Here is a 23,337-nt window from a genome sequence, read left to right as displayed (position 1 = left end):
GTAACATTTATCACACGACTACATCGTCATGAGTTTCGTTATTTTGTTGGTGAAATTGTAACATCATTAAATGGTCCGTAGGCAATAATGTAATGATGGTAATAATGTATGTATAGTTCTCAATTGCTTGGTCATTTTTGAACTTTAACCTTCAAACTAGAAAAAATTCATTTTTGCCACAGTGTGTAGGCATTAATGAATAAGTCTTGATTCATTCCGTTTCGTGTGGGTTATTCCTTATTAGTGAAGTGTGAATTCTCTGAATCACGTTTCTGCAACACGCGTGAATTTTAATAAAGTTAACACTAGTTAAATATAATATAATTTTGAATTCTGCTGAGATAGATGCTAATCCAATCTAAACTAACTTCTAAAATTTAATTAAGCTAAACAAATCCAAATTGGTGATCTAGCAGGACAAACACGACCTAACCTAAAGTTTCTAAGCAAAAATAGTGGAACATTTTAAAATTTTCATAAAGGAACTTTGAGCCGGCACAACTTATCTCGACAATGTAGATGTTTCAAAACTGGGTTTTTAGTCTTCAAGAAGGAATTTATTTGGAAAAAGCAAGTTCACATTGTTCAATCGTCCTCTGCAATTTACTATAATGAACCACCTATACTTACTAGGTAGTCACGTATCAGGAATTCACGTGAAAAACATATTTCTTTAATCGAACACCTGACTCAGTCTCCCACTAAATCGTGTTTTAAAACTTCATTAAATGGTCCGTGTATCATTACAATCTTTTTGCATAATAGTCCTATATTCAAATTGTTCCTAGAAAGCGTAGGTGTCAAGATCATATTTATAGGCAGTTACTAAGAAATTAATAACTGTCACTTCATAATGCTAAATAGTAATTGACGAGAAAAATCTAAAAATGATCAACGATAGCCTATTTGTTATTTCAACAAGAAACCTGTAAAACTGTAAGCGATAAATTATTATAATGAAACGACTGACGTGAATGTTAACAGATTGAAAATTAAGGGAAGAAGCGAAAGTTAGTAACACATTACAATTGGGTAACTGCTGATAATTTGCTGCAGGTGCAAATTCAATTATCTCGCTATACAGGTATTGAAAATAATAATACAATTACTGCACGGTACATCGAGTTGAATTTTCTGTTACTATTGCATAAGTACCTGGTCACCACACAAATCTAAGAAAGTATCTTCAAATAAAGACTATTTAAAACCTTGTGATTTTATTTTTAAGGGGTGACCTCTAAAAAACTCATTAAACCTAAAATTCAACATAAAAAATTGATTTCATTTATTTCTTCCTACGTATCCATGAATTCTTATTATACCACCAATTCCTAATTTTGTCTATCTAAATCTGTCTATTTGTCACACAATTCGTATCGACCTATGACTCTAATCTAACGTCAACAACTGCGTTGCGTGTAATCCGTCTCTTTCTGATACACTCACTTAAATGACCGGCAAGTACATACACATATAGAAGTACATAGATGTCAACTTGGCAGCACCGACGTAATAGTTTTTGTCTATATTATGATGCGGGATATGTGATACTAAAATACTATTGATGCCATTAGCACACTTGGGTCAAATGAAAATTTTAACCGTCAAAGCAATAATTTTCCTTATCAAGTCGTCTTCACAAGTAATCTGAACAATCTGAATTAACCTGAACCAATATAATTTTTAAATATTAACAACATTTTCGAAAATTGTTTAAATTCTTAAAATTTTATACATTTTTCAAAAAACGACAAAAACATTTTAAAAGGGATTATTCCGAACCTGAGCCGAATCTAATCTTGCGCTGCCCTCAATCCTATCTTCTATGGCTGAATTAATTGAATTTTTTTAATTATCAAAAATTGATTATGTTTAAAATCGACAAGATGACCAAATCTTCAAACTTTTTCGACAATTCTAAATGAGTTACCTGAATCTGAAGCAAACCAACTTTCAAAAATTAACAAAACAGTGTTTTTTCTTATTTAGAGTGCAACATCTTTGTTTCTCTGCATTGGGATCGGAAAACGAACTAAAACACGAAAAAATCAACTACCAAGCGAAGGTGGGAGTTATTTAAATCTCAGCTGTTACTTTAAAAGATTTGGACTGATTATTGTTTGCATTCGAATATTTCTATTACGCTCGGATTTTTTTTTTTTTAAATTGAATGCTTTCGAATTTTTTAAACCACTGAAACTTCACTACGTCGGAACTTATATGGTACTCTGACAATTAAATTGCTAATTTAACTCCATGTTTCGACATCATAGCCTTATGAAGTCATGAATTCGGCATCGAAATGCGGACGTTTTTAATATTGCGGAATTCACACGCAAATGTCCAATCGAAAATATTGATGCTAATGCAGGGTAATAACTCGCTCCAAAATTAGCATAAACAACGTTTGTTTACGTGGCCCCCGAAAGAAATTACATTTCTTTACTGAAAGTGCAGGAGAAAACCAAATTGAAACACCCACGCGAAAGATTTTTTTGACTTTTTACCTTCGAAATTCTCTCGACACGTTTTTTAGTCAAAATTGCTGCTACCCTTGACACATTCCCATCACTCTCATATACTTAATAAATATTTATTCATTCTGTTAGCGAATGCAGTTCAATAAACCATAACTCGATGTGTACAATGTACGATGGTTTCCGAAAGGGCTTTGGGCTCAAAGGTGGGGAGCGACGGCAGAGTAATTAGCGCAAGAGGCGACTTCTTCGTTTTTGCTGATAGCAAAAAAATGCCACTAGAGGCTTTAGATGAAGACAAGAACTTACGTGACGCCTTCATCGGGAACATCATCAATGAGCTGTTGAACGCTGCTGTGACAAAGGCCGAGGGAGTGTCTGTGATAAGTAGAAATCGGAGGTTGAGCGAAGCTGAAAACTTCGTTCGCAACGTGAATAGAACCACTTCCATTGTAGTTCAAGACTGGGACAATGACAATTTGGCCGAATGCTGCAATGGTTTTGTAAAAGGGCTGCAGCGCAGCGTTAGCGAAAGGGTGATACGACCTCAAGTTCCTGATGAAAACTCGAACACTTCAACCCTAAACAGGCACTCCTTGGACGTTAATGACAAAAAAGACCTCAAACAAAAGAAGAAAAAGCGCTTATCTTTCAGCTCTATTTTCCATATCAACAAGCACAAACATAAAGAACACAAAATCGAGGAAGATTCGGAGAGCTACGACACAGTCTCTCACACATTACCAAACTTTCCGACTCCTCTTACCAAATCCAGGAAATATGCCTCAGCCTTGGAGCTTGGAGCCCAAAACTCGACAATGACTAAAGTGGAAAAACCTTCATTATTCAAGAAATTGGCTTCAATAGGCGACGAATCGTCCAGTTTTCTGAAGAGGTCTTTGAGCTTTCGTGATGTGAGAAAGAGGGAGAAGACTCCTTCCCGAGAGGTGCGCTCTGAAAAGAAGATGCAAGAGTGGCGTCAATCTTTGCAATCGTTAGTGGAAAGTGATATTAGTGTAAGCTACAAGGATTTAAGTTTTATCAACTACGATGCCCTCAACAAGTTTAATTATACGGAACCAGTACATTTGAATCCGGGAAAGACTGAAAATAGTTTCATTGGGAGGACGCAAAGTTTAAGAGAAAAGGTAAGATTTTTTTAAAGATACATTGGCTTGACCACAATAACAACAATATCGGCGCTTAACCTTGAGGCAAAACAACAAACACAACTATAAAAAAAATTACAAATTATAACACTGCGGTTCATTAAATTAAATATTGATATAATGGGATATGTACAACGAACAGCTAATAGTTTTTTTTTATTAATTTTTTGGCACGGCTCGAGAGGGAATTTATAGTTTTCATTGAAACGTCAGGCCAGTTAGAATTTAATACGATTATAAATATTGCGGATTTGGTTAGTTGTGAATATAATTTTTCTTTTTCGGGCCAGCGAGAAATTTTCCACGTCCAAAAAATATAGTTCCCGATGCTTAAGAGTATTTTTAAGTTAATAAATATTATATATATAAATATAAAAAACACAGATCCCTAATACACATTAATTCTGGGTTTTTAAATTTGTTTTTGGAAGAAGCATCAGTTCCATAATACACGTTACATTATAAAAAAAAACTTCATTTAAGTTTCATTACTTCCGAGTCTCTCAATTACTTTACTCCCCTAGTTATTTAGACCCGCCGTAAAGTCCTCATCTCTGCTAGGAGGCAATATTAATACCGACTCTTAAAGGGATCTTATTGCAATTTTTCCAACATCTCCAAGGCAATAAAATTGTCGAGAAAATTGCCTTTCCTTTAAATGTATTTTTTTAAAATGTCCTATTAAGTGCTTCGTTTTAGATTAAGCAGACTTTTTGAAAAGTATACATCTTCCGAAGGTCACTTGGAAAAAAATAACTTTGGCGAAACTGAAACAATCCAGGAGGAACTACAATACACATAAAATTGTCTTGAGCCCCCTGAAATAAACAATAAACTCGCGATTAAACAATGACTAAAACGTGAAAATATTTAACCTAACTGTGCTGTGATAAAATACAAAAAATTTAGGAAAAAAGTTGTTTTTTAAACTGAATATAAATGAATATTATTGAAACATATACAAGTCTCTTGATGTTTGGCAAATATAAGTAATTCCGCCATGAAAGTAATAAAAAAAATTGGATAGCGGCAGACGTGAATTGTATGTATAGTAGTATATTTATAGTATGTATAGTAATAGAGTACGCTACTAACTCTTCCAGAAAGTTATATGTAGTTAAAGCTTTATGAGAGTTCTTAAGGTCTTTTGAATGCGGTTTTCCAACTAATTTAATATACAATTTATATATTAATTATGTAAGATCGATGCTCGCCTGATATTTACAGTATTGACCTACTTGTCATACAGATCATCGTACTTAATGGCGCGTTAAAGGCATAAATTTATTCTTGGGTTCGCGATAACGAATTTACTTTGCCCTTTTGCTTCGACCTATTAGGCATTTGTGATCACTCATTCTTTCTGTAACCTTCAAACTCCCTTGATCAGCCCAAATCAAACAAATCATAGGAATCATCCTTTCATATTTGAAGGTTTCTCGGTTTAATCTCAAATGAAACCTATGCTAGACTTAAATTAAAATTATGATTCGTCTTATTTAATTAAAAATGTGTTGTCTCCTAGCAGAAATTTGTTGCTACATTCAATTTTGCACTTATGGTTTCTACAGAGTGTCCCATAATTATTGGTACATCTAATTTGCCAATTTAAGGAATTGATAATTATATTTGTTACAAAATATGTACTTTATTTTACAGGGTGATTTAAATGTTTACTATCTTTTACGTAATTTTTCGTTGTTTTTCACGTTTACATAAATTTATCCTAACAGGGATTAGCGTATATTACCGTTTATCTGTATTAATGTTTTAAAAGGTTTAAACGCCTAACAGAATATAAATTTCAATTTTCCTTTATCTACTTAATCATCCAAGAATTTACAAACAATTATAATTATATTTCGACCCCTTCACTTGGGATTTTACGTGTATCAAACTCCATTACTGATTGTGAGATTACACAAATCTGTTTAGTACTATCAAGGTAACATAACGAAGCCGTAACTTCTTTTTCAGGGATGAAAACACGACTTTTTCATCGTCGCTTTATATCTACTAATTCTTTAAGTTTTAAGTGATCTTCCAAAATCGCGATAAAATGATGATTCCTTCCCCGCGAAAAAGCACTTACAGTAATGGGGCCTCGTTTCACATTTGTCCTCTGGGATTTTATTATATTAATGCGTCGGCTAATAATAAGTGAAATTATGTGTTTTTTTGTTAAAGGAAATCGTGTCATCAAGAATTAAAAAAAAAAGTTACAAAATGCCAGGAATGTTTTTGTTTACCGTGGTAATCTGGCCGATACGAAGAAACCTTTAGAAAGCCTGCAAAATGTAATAAATTAATATTAAATTGATAGGTGATTTCATTTCTTAAGAGTTAAACTGAAAGATTTTATGGTTGATACAGTTTTCCTTTTTCAGGGATCTCCACATTTAAGAAAGCCCGTCCTTTATACCAGACATACCTCCATTACTCCTGATTATAGGTCGAGCATCGGATCTATACAAGGTAAGGAAAGAGAAAAGTTTTAATTTATTTCAGTTGAATGATGGATTATAGCTAAAAATCAAAATTAGTATAATAATACAATTTTTTCTTCAGATTTAGTAAACTCGCCAGCCATATCGTTGCCATCCCTTCACAATGCTACCAGGGAAAACAGCGAACCTCACTCCTCAGATCTCGTTGCCGACCTCCCTTCGAACAATGATATTTCGGGTACTGGGTAAGTACGATGCTGGACAAATCAATAAGTTTAATGAAACCTTCCGACCACTTTAGTTTTCTATTTTCTTTTGCCATGAACATTAGATTTAATAACTTAATACCGAGCACATTGAAAGCATTTTTCTTATAACCTTTGAACTGTTATAACACTATAAAAAGTTAGGATGTAAAATAGTTGCATAACATGGGAAATACCGTAGTAAACATTCGGTAATAAACAAATCGTTTTGCGTGACTATAGAATGTGTTCCTGCATGAAGGCAATAAATCCTAACTAGATATAATAAAATTTGTTAATCTTAAATAACCATGAAGACATGCCGAAAATATAACTGCTAAGGTCAAATTTACTGTGCTTTTGAATTCGACAAATTTTGATTTTGTGAGAACAAAGACAATGGCGGAGGGTCGAATGCGCCACCGGCACATACGGAAACTTTAAACATTCAACTAAATGCTGCACGAGTGTCAAGACTTGGCCACTCGTACACCGATTTAAAGGATGATCGAACTTTCGTTGAAGATATATACAAGGTGACTGATCTTCCAGATTGATAGTTCACAATATATTTTTTTATTTCAGATATCGACGTTTTCGCGAATCCAGCGTCGCTTCCGAAGACGGACGACTGGATAACGACAGTTTTCGGTCAAACAGCAGTGGTGGCAGTAGTACCGGTAGCTATGTAAAGCTGAGACGTCACAACGCCACTAGGCAGAAAATCAGACACCCTGCCACTTTCATCGGTACAAGACCACGCGGAGATCAGACGGTATGTAAAATTTGATAAACAAAGAGAGGTACTTTAGCGAAAGATTACTTCAAAGTGGTTAAAATATATTTTGCATGAAGAATGGTACTGTTACCCCGTGAAAATGGAAAAAACTATTATTCTGTTATTGTATTTTTATTTAAAATTATGTATAGAAAAATTGAAGAGTTCTGAGAATTAGTTTAACATTTTCCAGTCTTCCTAATTGTTTTTTTTTATTTTGAGTGTTTTTTTTTGAGGTCCCATCTCAATAGTTCTTCTATTGTCATATCTAAAAGTCTTTACTAATCTCGCCTGAAAGCCGACTTGTTATCTATAGAAACATAAAAACTTCCCTGCGTGATATCACGTAATCCGGTAATTTGGGGCGCCCATTTTGGTGTAGTTGCCCTAACTTTGCTACGTATGTCGTTGGAGATTAATCCATACCTCCTTTTTTCTATTTTAAGGAAGCCATTCGTCAGGCGAGCTAATTTCTTTGAAATTTTGCGTGGTTACCCCGCGATTTATGAGAAGGAAGTTTGGGAGTATAGTTGGACAAAACATTTTTATCAGCTCACTAAAAAAAACTGAGGGCAAAAATTGCTGAAGTAGCAAACTAAAATATGCAATTCATCAAAACTTTAAATTGCAAATGTTCCATTTCGTCTCAGTGTATTTAACGAAATTAATGCTAACCCACTCTTTGGTAATATGCCCGTCTCACTGCTGATACTGAACAGAAGATGCAATTTCCCTTCAACTCTAAAGTTCAGAAGTTGAAATACTACATTTGTCGACTTAAAGTTTGATTTATTTCTCTTCATCTTGACATGACAGCTCTTAAAGCGTTATTTGCCCGACCTTAACAATAAAAGTCTAACGTCCTTTTATAATTTTTTTTTTATGTCCTGTGGGCTTGACAAAGGTCCTTAATAACACTAGAAATTCCAAGATTGTTAAAGCCCATTTCACTGTGAGGAGGAGGTTTTCGGAACGTGTGCAGACTTAATACGGATGAAAAGTTCTTGGAGATCCTCCTGGGATTGGCGCAATTTTAATTTGGCGTGTTCGATTTTGTGAGAAAGTCGACAGTGGTTAAATGTCTATCGATAACATCTTTGAGGGATTAAGTGCAGCTCGTTGCATTTTGTTTCTTAGCTCGAAATGAACTTGTAAGCAGAAATATCTGGTTAAATTTCAGGCTTATCTATGCCAACATGTCCCCCACGGTTTATCTGTTAAATACTTAATAAACGAATCTCAACCAAAAAATAGCAAAATACTTTAAGTTATACACATCGCAAATATCTAGGGGTATGTTTTATATTAAAAAAAAACAATAACAAAGCTGATTATTTTTAATAAATTAATAAAAAATGCTTATCATTTTATTCGTGACAACAAGAATACTTGTGGATTCATTAATACCCCAAAGAAATACAGGGTGAATCAAAAGGTGAGTTCCTTTCATATAAAAAAAAATTTAGCAATATTCTTTTGAAGTGTTGTAAAGAAAAGTTTATATATATATATAATTTATATATGTATATATATAAATTAAAATTAATATCTCGTGTGTGCCCTTCTGGCATTCAGTACTGCCTGATATGTGGACATCTTTAAGATTAAATTTATCTGCTAAATCCTGCCTTATGACCTATTTGGAATTCATCGGGATACATGTGAATAACAAAATATATTAATACTATGGTCGGTTAAAAATGTTTTTCTTAAAAATGTTTTTTTTTGGGCTTGAAATTTTTATTTCATATTTGGAACCACAATTTATTATCTTTAACTTTAAGAAAATACGTTACAAAGTTATATCCACAGACATTTGCAATGCGTATATTTCGATTCAACCCTCTTTTCAGTTCTGTGTTAAAAATTTATGACCCTTGCCACATTATTCAAAATCCATGATATATAAAAAATCCCCAAAGAGAACTTTTTATATAGATACTATCTCAGAGCAGCAAGCTGCCCCCTTCCACTTGTTTTCCATAACTTCGTGAATTTCCATCTTCTTTTCCAACGCTTTGTTCTATTGTTCCTAAATGCAAAGTAAAACAATTCTAATTTAACTTAATTGCAGGTATAATGAAGCCACGTGGCACTATTTTTATTTTTGTCTGATGGTTTGGAAGTTTAAATATCTGTTTTCGAGATTAATCATTTAGTTGACGTTTAACAATTAGATAAGTTCACGGGGAAGAATAATCTGGACATTAGGCCATTACTGTCATGATTTTTCAACCCTAAATATTGAATGTTAGTTAAGTATACTGAAAAATAACATCTAAAATATGTCGTGATTTTCCTGAAATTTTCTTAATTCCTTTTTAATTATTATCATTAAACAATAAACAAAATAATACGATATTTTCAAATACTGCTTAGATTTTCCGTTTCCGATAGATTGCGCTTCTGCAGAGTTTTCTTTTGCGGTCCTGTTTGTTTAGAAATTTGCTGACACAAAGACTATCCTAACGTACAAAATCACTCAAAAGTAGTTTTCGGAGTGCAATACAAATGCATTTTAAACTCACCGTATTTCAAACCACAATCCCGTTAATTTTAAATTGAAATGAACAAATCCCCTACGGATATCCAGATAAGAGATTTCGGGATAGCCTTGGAGCTTTGCAATTTACCAACGTTTCGACAAGGTAGACGAGCGCAAATATGTTTAACTTTTAATCCTCCATATTTAATGAAAATTACAGCGATTATATTACATTCTTATATAACTACTGAAAATATTTTACACTTCAGCTAATACAGCGTTAGCCCAGATATTTTCCAGGGGGCGAATTGCCTCCGGAAAAGTTTATTTTTAACGATTTGAAAATTTGGAGCATCGCCGAAGAACTTTGAGAAATCAACACTAATACATTACAAATTGCCGGAAATTTAATAATTTTGAGATTATTTTGCATCGTCCTCAGCCCGACAAAAGTTCGGTTATTTTTACTATATGGGCTTAGGGAAGTTAATGTGATAAATTTCCATAGTCATTCTTATTGGTATTTCCCTCAGACGTTATTGGAGCTTAAAGTTATATATTAAAGGCCAGCTCTATTTTTAGCTCTACATGGGCACCCTGAATAAGCATTTCTGCTAATGGACTTGCCATGTTTTCCTGAATAGCGATAACGATTACACCCAACCAAAAAGCACCGTTTTTTGCTCTAATCCCAAACCGAATTTGTACACCCCAATTGCCAATTTTCCCATAATCGGCCCATTTCCTTCATTCATCGACAAAACACATACGGCTAAATTTCAGGCATCGCAGTTGTTCAATCCAATTATTATATTGGATAAAGGGACCGTAATTGTGGAATAATTAGTCGGTCTGGAATTTAACCGCAAACTTTAACTCGGCTATAGGCGTGCCGCATTGCTGCGCTGACCAGTCCGAATTTATCCGGACAAGTTGAAAATGACAAGTGTTATCCTGACCCATTCGAATCTGATTTTGAATGGATCAATGGTGGATAGAGGTTGAAATAAGTATTGCAGATGGAAAAAGCACTCAAATTCAAATTGGTTTCTCTAGTTGATTTCAAGAACTTAGACACGAATTTGTAGCACTTTGCTGATGAGAAATTTTTGTGTTTACTGTTGAAATTGTAATTTACTTCCACTATGCCACAGTGTCATTAAAATTATATCCATTGACACCTACCTCGTCGTTTTATGCAAACCAAATTAGTGATTTTCTAATTTCTATATTGTAGTTTGTCCCTGATTTATTTTGTTCTTAATTTTTGCGATTTATAGCTAAAACAAAATATATCAGAGTCACACATCCCAATAAAATGCACCATATAATATATTATTCCTAATTTATCTTTCCGATTTTAATTTTTGAGCCAGTTGCTTCCGCTAATTTTTTTAATAATGAGAAAAAAAAAGAAAAAAATCAGATGTAAAAAAGGTACATTTCATAGAAATGTATTAAAGTTTATCACTTTCTTGCTTTGGGCGTTATTTTGGGCCAATAAAGGATTCATATCTCTCGTCAAAAAAAGCAGATTATAACCGAATCGTTTCGTATTCTCAATCCCTCTTGTAAATACCTAATGTAAACAAAAACAGCTTAGAGGGGAATATAAAGAAGCTAAAACCAATTTGAATATGGAACATTCTTGCTTTGGTGTCGGCAAAGTAAACAAATAATAACGCTGCCCTGTAGCTTTTGATTTTACGCATGAGGGCCACTCGGGTCACATTAAATTGACGTTAAAACTCTGCCTACATTCAATTTAAAATTAAAACTTTTCAGACTATGTTCAATAAACGCAAACTTTCGCATTCTTGCATTACAACATTGGGGCCCCTTAAGTGGTTTTTATCGCTAGCCCTTCGGGTAAATTAATGTTATTTCTTTTGAAGAACAGTGTTTCAGTAAACGAGATGTTGGTTCTTGTTTATTTAGACTTGGATTATTTGAATTCAAAAATTTCGACATTATTTGTATTCATACGTAGTGTAAGCACGCTTAACAGAGCAATGAAGGTTGTAAGTTTTAGAATAAACTGCGTTTTCTAAATTAGTGTTTAAAATATCTTTTTCCAATGTATCTCTCATCTCTTTCCCTCTCCATTACCTAAAGGTTTCGACATTAATGCACGGTAACATATTGTTGTTGTTGATTTTAAAATATTTACATGGAGTTATGCTGTGGTACATTTAGCTAATGCGTTAATCTGGATTTGTCACCAAATTTTCGGAGACTTAGGACTAATGTAGAGAAATTTGTAAATAAATATGAAGGAAAAAACGGCAATTGGTGATATCCATTCAAGGAAGAACCCATGATAAACAATAAAACATTCCGTCGAAATCGAAATTCTTTTTACGATTTCAAACTTAAGTGGATGTGCGAAAAAGGCATTCTAGACAGATATAGTGTCTAACCATTTTTTTTAAATCTTTGTTCCTCAAGTTCCCTTGGTCCCTTAAAAATTATCAACAAAACTTCATTTTAGTAATATCTGTGTGTGTGTGTCCACTTCAATGACTCAGCTTGGTTTTAATACTTCCAAGTCAGGCGACTTCGGAAGTAGCAACGATTTACCTCCCCAGTTGTTCCTGGGGCTATTTTAATAGACAAGCGAACGGAATTTCCATCCCTCAAAGGTTCGATTTTGTTGCGGCGCCATTGTGTCCCTCTCCTATTGCCTGGCAATATTACCAAATTAGAATTTTATAGACCGGAGGCTGGTGTTCAATTTATGTTACAAGAGCGAAACTTCATTGGAAACTTTTTCGGTCTTGGAACGTAATTAGGTTGGTAGACACACGGGCCTATTTTGTTAGAGCGCCCAATTTCAAGTGTTCTCTTGCCAAGATGAAGTTATCAGGGCACGTGGCGCAATTGCCTAGTTTCGAGAAGATCTCTCTTCGAATATATTCCCGAAAGAAAGTTCGGAAATTCAATAATAATCGAAGACAAGAAATTAATATTTATTTGAACGAAGCAGTTGTGCGGTGTTAATGAGAGGAATGTTATTAAAATAACGTTAAGTGCACTCAAACTTGTCCTCATACTTCCGTCATCCGGTGAGAAATGAACACAAGCAGTCTGAAGATCCATTATATACATACATCCGTCATCCGATCCTGGCCAGTTACAGAGCGGTATAATGTCGGATAAAATTGAAATAATTTTTAGTTTTGGTTTGTATTATTATTCGGTTAATATAAAGATTATTTGACACAATAATATGAATTTTGACAGGTTACCCTTGGCAACAACCCGATTGTGATATAAAGTTAAAACCATATGAAATTTTGTTTGATATGCGTTAGTAATAAAAAGTAAAATTCAGCTCTTTTAATGTCGGATGTATAAGGAGCCACAATGCGGAAAGTCTTGACTCCCTCTCTTCGTAATTTTTGTTTAATATTATCATAATATTCTTCGAAATTGCTCGTATTATGTTGTCTTTTTGATCATTTTCAAGTCGAGTTGCGATTTAATTCACTCAATTGCAGATCATCGTAACGTCGGATGACGGATGCATGAAAGTGAGCATTTACTTCCACTATTTTAAGGCCGACAACACCCGATTTTAGGGGTGATACTGTAGGGAAACGTAATCCATTGTTTGTGTTTCGATGCCTGATTTCGGTGCTCCGACCCTTTCGTGCGACGTCTCTCGCGAGGGTTGATCGGACGTCGCGACGGCCGGCATTTTCGACGCCCGGCAAAGTCAGTCTCGCATCGCAGCTGACGTCGGAAACGTCACACGTGACAACGAACGCAAGATCGAACACGCGCGCGCGCCAAATTTATTTCAAAAGTTTTCCACGCTTTTTCGAGCCAGTTAGTTTTTAAGCGTCGTCCGTTTTGGTTTTTTGTATCGATGTCTTATATGTTTTGTATAAGTGAGTATTACTGTACTTTTAATTAGCTATTAAAGCTTGTTTGAGGTGATTGTGGATTTACTTGGCATTATTAGGCAATCTGGTACTTTGAATAATGGTAATTGAATTTATTGAGGATTGCGTGTATCAAATATAATCAAATAATGTGTTACATCTCTATGAAATGTTCATCTTTGAGCTTAAAAATCTGGGAATATTCACCTGTAGGGAAATTGTATGTAGATATTTCTGAAGGAATGCATTACGAAACATTTACTATTGTGTTGTAGTTGCACAAGGAAATCCATCCATTATATTAACTTGGGACCAAAACAACAACGGGTGACAGACATTAAGGAAATGGAACCGGGTATTCGTGTTTCCTCAATTACAGGATATTTTTATGGAGTTTGTTGGGGAAATCTAATGTGTTTATTTTAATTGACTATGAGCAATATGTCATCTACTCACAAAAATGAGAATTTGAGAATATTGTTGAAGAGGGTCTAAAGGGAAGAAAATAGAGAGTGACTTAAGATTATTTAATTGCCGATTATTTAATTCCGATCATATTTCCATATACAAGCAAATCAGAGCCTCCCATATCATTCTTGAATACGAGTAGATGGAAAGAGCCTGCTTGCCGCTTCTCTGACAGTTTTTCCATTAATCAGATGTAACAAATGAGCATTTCTTATATGCAAGGTCTTGTAACTGAGTATTCTATGTCAAAAAATGGGACAAAATGCATCCGAAAATGCTTTGTTGTGAAAGTACACATAGTACAATAGTTTAACATTTTATTAAATTTCCCAATTGATTATGAAAACTTATACGGTCACATTTTTCTATGTCAAGATCCTCTTTACCACTCTAAACTACAGCTTAGGATTTTGTTTTATTACGTTTACGTGTATCCTAGGCAGACTTGTCAAATCGTCATTCATCAAATTCCTAGTTTTTTTTTTGTTCCTAAATACAATTTTTTTGTAACATTTGAAGTAACTTCCAGTTTTTTGAAACAGCGCTATAATTTACTTCTATACTTGCTCAGTTCAGGTAAGTGGAAATCTAGTTAATTTTTGCTCACAATTTTTTTTACACCTTGTAGTTATCTTAATACCCACACATTTTTGGACTTATTTTCATGTGAATTTCTCGTAATATTTCTAGCAATTCTTGCTGACTTATTAGTAGATTCCTTTTAATACAAATTTCTTAAGTATTTAAAAGAACAAAGTGCTTTTTTTCTATACAGATTAAAGAAAAAGATAAGGTTGAAGCGATTTTCTTCCTTTGCTTTTTTTAATCGGCTTTTTCGTATAATAAAACAGGTGCTATCTGAGTGTCTCAGCCACCAACAACTCGGGAGAAAAGCTCTTAGTTTCGACACCTTTTATTCAATAACGAAATGGAATTATTTATTTGGATCCGTTAAAAATAAACCTCAAATCTTCTCATGTGGGGTATAAGAAGGACACGAGTAATCGATCAAGGAAAAGGTTTACTCTGATAAACGCTTTACTTGAATTTATAGGGCCGATAAAGTTCGTATTTTAAAATATCCCTTCGATAAAATATGGATGCAGGGCCTGAAAAGTTTCCTTAAGTTGGCTATTCGATGTACGGTCATATAAATATGATATTGAGCCGCATTAAGCCATTTATCTTGGGCTAAAACTGAATTTTATTGATGATAAAGTGAAGTTTGAAGCATCTATTTCAACTCGTCTTTGGGTCAGTTTAAGCAGAATTTTTAGATTAAGCATAACAGAAACTCTTACTTGACATTCTGGCTAGATAGACTTTTAAGCTTTAAATGTCTTATTTTACGAGGACATAAATTTTATTGGGTACTTACGTGTGAGTCCATTAAACCGAAAAGTTGAAAAGTTTCCATATTAGTCTTGGGAGGTCGTTGTAGCTTAAGGAAACTTTCCATTTACAGAACAAAAGCAGTAATAAATCGTTTAATAAAATTAGATTCTACATAAAGGTCATTTCCAGAAATACGTCTATATCTTTCTATAGTACCTGAAATTATATTATTTCTCTTGTTAACCTCAATTCAGTAATAACTAACCAAAAAAAAAAAAAACAAAAGCGTCGATTTTCTTTTTGGTACTTAAATGCTAATGCCAAATTTTAGTCGTAAAGTTTAGTGAGGTTTAATGATTCAATTCTTTAGATAATTTAATGAACAGAAATTAAATTGGTAAATTTGTAAATTTTTCGCATTTCAATAAAATAATTCGATTTAATGTAAAATGAATGTGCCAGAGAGCGCAATTTGCTGAAATCTTTAATGATAAAATAAATCGTGTAAAATCCAAAAAGTGACAACTTTGCTTTACTTTTTCCCAGGACCGTCGATTTGCACTCTTCCAAAAATAACGTGAAAATGTTCTACCCAAGAACGTAAAAGTTTAACAAATAAACACCATTTTCATGTCATTTCCCACGTAACTTATAGGCAATGAAACGATACTTGGTTGCATCTTTTACATATCTTTATGTTTGTTAGAATTTCAAAATTTAGATAAACAACATTTATATAATACCTTCCAATATTAAAGGTTGAAATTAACAGTTTTTAAAAGGTCTCAGAGGGAAATTTTCTAAAATAATAAACCTACAGCGGATGTTATGCTTCAAGACAAAGCTCATAAATAAACTTTTTTAATTAGGGGAGGTACATTAAATTGGACTGCCAGCACTCGGTGTTAAGTTTGCAAATGAATTCGTTTTCAACTTTTCAACTGTTGCATTATACTGTTTGATGTGATGATCCCTGTTTTAAATACACCATTTATTCTTTTGGAAGATTAAATTTGAGAGACGTAGGTAGGTAATAAAAATTGTCTTTTCGAATGGTTGGCTCAAACCTGGTTTTTTGGAAACAGGTTAGATTTAAAAAAATGTAATATTATTAAACGCGAAACAAGGACAACGAATAAAAGAGGAACATTTAGATAGATGTAGAACAGGAGTTTTCAAATTAGCTTTATTTTAAGTTTGTTACGTCATTGAAAACTAACAGATATGTTGGGGAGATCAAAAAGTACATTTTAAATAATATTGTGCAACTCGAACTTCATTATCTTTATGGAGTTAGGAAAACAATTTATTTTCAGTTCGCGCTTAAATACTAAATAATTTTAATTATTATTGTTTTGTGTAGTTTTAAACGTTGAAGCAGAAGCAGGATTATTTTGCCACTTTAGAAAGATAAAGAGAATTACTTTTAATCCAGGAAAACACTATTTGAAAAATTAATGAATCTAATTCGAAATTCAAACATTCTTAGAAAAAGCCCTTTTACTAAAGACATTTGTGTAGCAAGAGCTTTAAGGACTTATTTGATGTTTAAAAAAATCGTGCTATCGGTTAAATTTCCATGAATTACAATCTGATTACTTTTACCGGCTGCCCTAACAAATCTGAGCAATTTCCAGCATACGCATGAAATAATATTCTCAAGGCACGTCTAATAAGACCGAATCTACAGGGATTTATTATAGGCCTGAGGCCTGTCTTTTCTCTCATATACCTGAAGTTTGCAAGGCAGTAAACCTCTTTCATTTACGACGATCTGCCAGGACTTATAACGTGTGCGCTTAATGTATCTGCGTTGACGTTATGGGTTTTATATGTTAAATTTGTGTTCCCTATATTAAACTGGGATAGTTAATGAACAAATACATTAAGTATAATTTAAGGGCTTGGTATAATTTGAATTTGTTATGAGATTTGGTGGCGTTAATTATAACTCTTACCGTGAAAGAGTGTAATTTTCTTAAGAAATCAAGTAATTTAATTATTAATAGGCTAAAATTATTTAAAGCTAATTGCGTTAACTTCATCCTATAACAGGGTCATTAAATAAACGTTTTACGCCTATATCTTCAGGGAGGATGAAGTATGGCCCAAATTAGAGCAAGATAATTAGGTTCGTTAGTGTCTCATTGTATGTGTTTTAAGAGCTGTTCGGAAGAAAAGTTATTATTCCACCTCGAATTATGCATGTGAAATAAAAATAAACGAAAAACAATACAGGGTTATTCAAAAAGTGATGCTCACCATTGGGATCTCGAAAATCGTAGCAGTTGCAAAACGATCAGTCTATCTTAACAAAAATTATTGATGGTACTCTTCATCTGAAAAGTCGTATTAAAAACTTGATAGTCCTGTCTAGTAGAGGACAAAAAAGAAGAGCCAGTGAAGAAATAATATTTATTTTTAAGCATTTCTTCAAGTAACATCAGAATAAATTCAAAACAATTTGAGCAATTATAGATTTTTCTCGATTGTTCCCAGAACTAGTCAAAATTTTCTAAATTTTTAAACGTGGTTTTGTTCAACATAAAAGTACGTAAATTTCCTCCAATTTAACCGACTTCACATCTTTTACGGCTTTCGAGATCTCGATGGTGAGCAGGGAATTTGAATAACCCTGTTATCTCTCCCTCTTGGCAAAGCAAACAGGGTGTTCTTTTATGGGTTAAGGGACGATTTATATTAAAATACGGACTGTAATTATTAAGTCTGTGAGCCAGGTGGGAGCCAAGTTCCGTTTTAGAGATCTGGGACAATATTCGGTATCAAAGGAGAATAGCTTTGTAGCTGAAATACCCGAAGAGTATTATAATTAAAGCAAGATTTATGGTGCGCACTTAGGGTTTTAAGTATCTGTTTGTATTAACGATACGGATCCACAAAAGGGTCTTAGAACTTTGACAAAACTACAGTTGTTATTGAGAAAAATACTAATTTCGGCCAGTTTCCAATAAATTACTAGATAACAGGTGAGGTGTCATTAGGAAGAGATATTAAGTAGTATAACAACAGACACTGAGAAAGATGATGAAATTTAATTTAAACAACCAATATTATTACTTCAGAAATACATAATTCTTCTGAATTAAATCGAAGCAACTTTCTCAGTTCAAAACACAGATTTGTTTTTTAAACTTAAAGGCTTTTCGCTATAAGAAGATTATCGCCTTGAAAGAAAATTTGATCGTATGCCAATGCAGAGCTTATAAATAAGTCATTGTTAGATATTTGCCCTTCATTTTAACTTTGATATTTTTAATAAAGGAAATTTAGGACTGAATTTTACATAGTCACAGAAATAATGAACCTAGATTTAGCCTTTTCCGTAAAAGGCATGATATCGAGTTCTATTTAAAATTTACCTTTTGTTATGCTTGCTATTTCTGCCTGCAAAACTATCAGTAATGAATATAAAAGAATCCAATTTTTGCCACGAATCGATTACAGTTTCTATTATTTTTCGTTTGTATGGTACCGTTTTTTTTTTACAAATTGTATTGTTAAGGCGTCAACAATTCATTTTTAACCACCGGTATTTATCAAATTTATGCTACTATTCTAAAACTTTGCATTCTAATTTTTTTTTTACGGAAACTAAGCAGATTTGCCTGCATTGTGTGCGAAAGGAATTATTTGTTTTCTTTACCTTTATTTTGTCCTTTAAAAATATCAGGTAATAATAATCAGGCATAAAGTCTGTTCCAGAAAATATTTACAATTTTCAAACACCGACTGCAGATAAACTGGAAATTTTCGCAAATATGTAACGCGATGTGCATGAAATTTTAAATCTCGGGTCCAACTCAAGTGAGTCTTGAGGGTTGGCTGACATCGATATGATTTTGTAGCAAAATCAGAAACTGGAAAGTAAATAAAACATTTTCAATTTGATTCAAAACATTGAATAATAATGAGAAAGTTGAAAAAAGTAAAATATTTGACAAAAAAGAGAGAATTCAAACTGAGTTTGAGACCTTGGACCTTCACGTCGAGAAACAAATATATTGCGGGATCATCATTGCGTGCTTAATTTGCATCATTTTAAGGGGAGAACTACAGTCTCTAATCGAATTTCAAGGAAAGCACGTGAATACGTCACCTGTAGAGAAAACTTTGATACGAGATTTCATGTAATCTTTTACGGATGTTTCTAGCTCTTACGAGAAATTTAGAACTTGAAGACAAAATAACACTTTGAAAAGTACAATTCAAAAATTCGATCCAATTTTACTTTTTTTAGAGGGTTGTAATCTCGAAATTCTAAATTTAAAATGAATAAGAAAAATTGCTACGTCTTGTTAATAACCATAAAAGTTTTATGAGTTTAACGATATTTTTGATTCAGATGAAGATACGAGTTTGAAGAATGTTCGAACTACAAAAAAATCTATACTAATTTCTAAAAAAACTTCAATACTTATTCCTAAAAATAATTCAATATTAAATGCCGATAAAAAAAATCTTCAAAACAATTCGAGTTTCGAATCAGCTTCGACTCGAAAGAGAAACTTACACAGTTGAAAGCTGAAACACAAAAACGATCAATTTGAATTCCTGAAAAAGCTCTTTAGAACAGTTCGAGAGTAGAATTAATTTCGAATCAAAGTGGAGGCGTATACACTTGAATCCTGAAACACATAAAAATAACAATATTAATTCGCGTAAAAAATTGAATATTCATTCCTGAAAAATACAAACAAGAATCAATATTAACTCCTGCGAAGAAGTCAATATTAATTTCTGAACAAAAATCTTCAAAACAGTTCGAATTTCAAATTAATTCAACTCGAAACCGAAGCGTACACAATTGAAATCTGAAATACAAAAAAGTATCAATATTAATTCCTGCGAAGAATTCAATATTAATTCCTAAAAAAAACTTGAAACCAGTTTGAGTTTAATATTAATTTCAGCTCGAAGCAGAGGGACGTGTACACCATGAAGGCCTGAAACAAAAAGAACTAATAATATTTCTAGAAAGAAGTCTTTAAAACCGTTATGAATTTCGAATTAGTTCCGATTCGAAACAGAAGCGTATACTATTGAAACCTGAAACACAAAAGAATTAATATTAATACTGAAAAGAAGTCTTCGAAACAATTCGATTGTCGAATTAATTTCGAATCGAAGCAGAAGCGCACACTGTGGAAACCTGAAATAAAAAAAAATCAATGTTAATTCCATGAAAAAATCTTCAAAATAGATAAGAGTTTGAACTAATTTCGGCTCGAAACAGAAACGTGCACAATTGAAATCTGAAATAAAAAAAAATCAATATTAATTCTCGGACAAAAATCTCAAAACAGTTCGAGTTTGCAATAAATTTTGAAACGAAGCAGAGAAGTACTCGATTGAAACCTGAAATACAAGAAAATTCAACATTAATTCTTGAGAAGAATTAAATATTTGTAGGCTTTTCCTTTGTTGTCTAGGGGAATGTTGAAGTTCTTCAATGATAATCACTTACCGATACGTATATTAGATAATTAGGTAGACTAGAGTTTACAAGAAGAAATAAACGCGGGCGCGACTTCTTAGTTCCGAGTGACGGGCTGAAGTACTAGAAGTCGATCAGTAATGAAAAAAAAAGAGATTCTCATTCTTCCAACCCTTAAGTAGCCATCCATGTCTGTAAACCATGGGCGTACTCCGTCTAAAGTTCAAAAAGGGGCCTGTAAGCCGCCCTCCCTGGCGGACTGTTACGCAACCATCTGGCCAGAACCCAGGGTAATGGTCAACAACGATCATGGATGTGTCATTACCGTGAATCGGATACTTTCTACCCCTTACCTTATAACCTATATAATACAGATTTGGAATATTCAGATTGCATCTCGATGTGGATCCCAAATCCTATATATTCATAATGTAAAAATAATCTTCAAAAGAGTTAGAGTTCCTTCGAGACAAATTAGTTTCGACTCGAAGCAAAAGAGTACAAGATTGAAATCTGAAACACAAAAAAAGTTTTTAAACCTTCGAAACAGCTCAATTTGTAACATCATTCTACGGCTAAGTCCAAAGATGATACTAAGTTCCTTCCAGAAGAGCCGAAATTGCAAATAATTTCGACTTTCCACTAAAAGTCCAACTATGTCGTTCTAATTCACCCGACAAACTACGAGAAACGACAATCCGAACTCACCTCAACACTAAAAATGTCAGAATGAATCACGTCAGCAACATCCACTTTCACTCATTAAGTCATGGATATACTTAAGGGTGTACCGCACGAGTCTTTAAACTAAGGAATACCCAATTATTCTGATTATTAGTGCTGCGCACATTACGAATATCTTGTTCATCTCCAAACTAACATTCGAGTGAATCATCTACAAAGGGATATCGGTACCAAAAAGGTACAAAAAATGTACAACCTTCCTTTGTAAAGGTACAGCTCATCGATCTTGGAAACGATACGCGAGAGGAAGTAACGTGCGACGTTTCCAGATTTAATAAAATAGGGGAAAAGTTGCGAATTCAAGGCAGTACCTGAGGGGCATAGGAAATACATTTTCTACTGCGCAGAGAACTGGATCGAAAATGAAGTCCGAGTTTTTGGAGAAAAATACTAATTTAGAATTTATAATAATATACATATATGTAAAGTTTTTAAAATAGTTTCTTCATGGGGAAAAATAAAAATCACGTCTTAACCAATATATGCTTCATTTCTTCACCGCGGTACTACTGCTACTCTTACTGATTTTTCCCCCTCAAAGCGCGTGATACACGTTTCATACGCGTCCTTTCGTAAACATCAACATGAACGTAACATTATTTAAAACTATTAACACCTTCATCTTAAATTAATCATCTACCAATATATATATGAAACAATCCTTCCTTGCAACCAACCAACCCTACTAACAGCAATTTCAAACAATATTAATAATAATTTATAACATATTATTAATGTTAATAACAATAGAATGGCCACAAAACATTCAAATAACTTTTACCCTTTTTTGTGGGCGTACAGTTTATTGGTCTAACTATGGATGTGATAGCCGAGAAGAAATAATATACAGCCTGCATATGCTCAAGCTATAGCATATGCATGTATATACAGTGACAAAAATCATATAGGATGGTCACCAACACAAAAAATCAAATTAAGTGAGATTAAAGTAGATACAATGATCAAATACCGATCATTCGCCGCAATGATGGAATGTTATCTGTTAAGAAGCCTGCCAACAAAAACTGTCATTTAACGGCCACTAAGCAAAGAAATTTCAGTTACTATATATTTGCAAACCAGCACGAACTGCACTGCGCGATCTCACGTCCGTCCGTGGCTTTTTCCTTTTTAATTGCCGAAATTTTTGCTTCGATTCAATTCGAAGTCCTTTTAAATATGCTACTTAGAGATCGTGCGAGCTCGGAGATCCGAACACAAACGAACCGACATTTCCAGAAATAGAAAATAAAATCTAACGTTAAAAGCGGGATTTTACCCATTTTCAATAGAGCACAATCCAACCAAGATAAAATCAAAATTTAGTGAAACGGCATTCCTTTGAAAACACAAATAAACAATAAAAAAATTCATATTCTACATAGATGTTTATTTTCGAGGGCCGAGGAAATTTATTAGATTGATAAACATTTGCTTCCGTGATTAATGCATCTTTTCTTTTGATGGTCGTCTCGACAAACAACAAGTCGGTAAATTAGTAAATTGATTTATTATGACAATTTTCTAATCATAAAACATCTTTGAATACAAAAGTGTTGGTTTCAACGCTATCGAAACCCTAATAGGAAAGATGATTTTGCAATTATCAAAGATGTCTATCTTGATAACGCAAAAATCCAGTGTATTAGATGACGAACCAAAATTGAGAGAACGAAGATCCCTTTAAAACGATGTATCACTTCATCACTTTTCCTATTGAAGATATTTGAAGGGCTCTGCGGAGTAAAAGGTTAAAAAAGGCGCAGTGAATTCTACATAAAAATTGTTTCTTTTCGGTAACAAAATCGACGTGTTCTGGCAGTTGTTTAATTTTAATTTTACCATCC

At 33.4% G+C, this 23,337-nt stretch overlaps 1 protein-coding gene and 1 long non-coding RNA gene across 8 annotated transcripts in view; both read left to right on the top strand.

Moving 5' to 3' along the window:
- Window positions 1-23,337, top strand: part of LOC136344193 (pleckstrin homology domain-containing family G member 5) — a 70,402-nt gene that overhangs the window by 15,506 nt on the left and 31,559 nt on the right. For 4 of the 7 annotated variants that reach the window (XM_066291407.1, XM_066291406.1, XM_066291405.1 and 1 more), the window contains exons 2-5: window positions 2,610-3,625; window positions 6,034-6,121; window positions 6,215-6,338; window positions 6,924-7,113. In XM_066291407.1, coding sequence (XP_066147504.1) covers window positions 2,654-3,625; window positions 6,034-6,121; window positions 6,215-6,338; window positions 6,924-7,113 — 1,374 coding nt within the window. In that variant the 5' untranslated portion in view covers window positions 2,610-2,653. The remainder of the gene's footprint in view (window positions 1-2,609; window positions 3,626-6,033; window positions 6,122-6,214; window positions 6,339-6,923; window positions 7,114-23,337) is intronic. The other 3 variants (XM_066291409.1, XM_066291410.1, XM_066291411.1) reach the window with 1 other exon arrangement.
- Window positions 13,304-14,019, top strand: LOC136344199 (uncharacterized). Its single transcript, XR_010732923.1, has 3 exons — window positions 13,304-13,494; window positions 13,569-13,708; window positions 13,764-14,019. It is a non-coding gene; the product is annotated as an uncharacterized lncRNA (long non-coding RNA).

Source organism: Euwallacea fornicatus, chromosome 16 (genome assembly GCF_040115645.1).
Source record: "Euwallacea fornicatus isolate EFF26 chromosome 16, ASM4011564v1, whole genome shotgun sequence".
Taxonomy (NCBI): Eukaryota; Metazoa; Arthropoda; class Insecta; order Coleoptera; family Curculionidae; genus Euwallacea; species Euwallacea fornicatus.
Note: the sequence above shows the minus strand (reverse complement) of the source record. Positions and strands in the feature narration are given on the sequence as shown.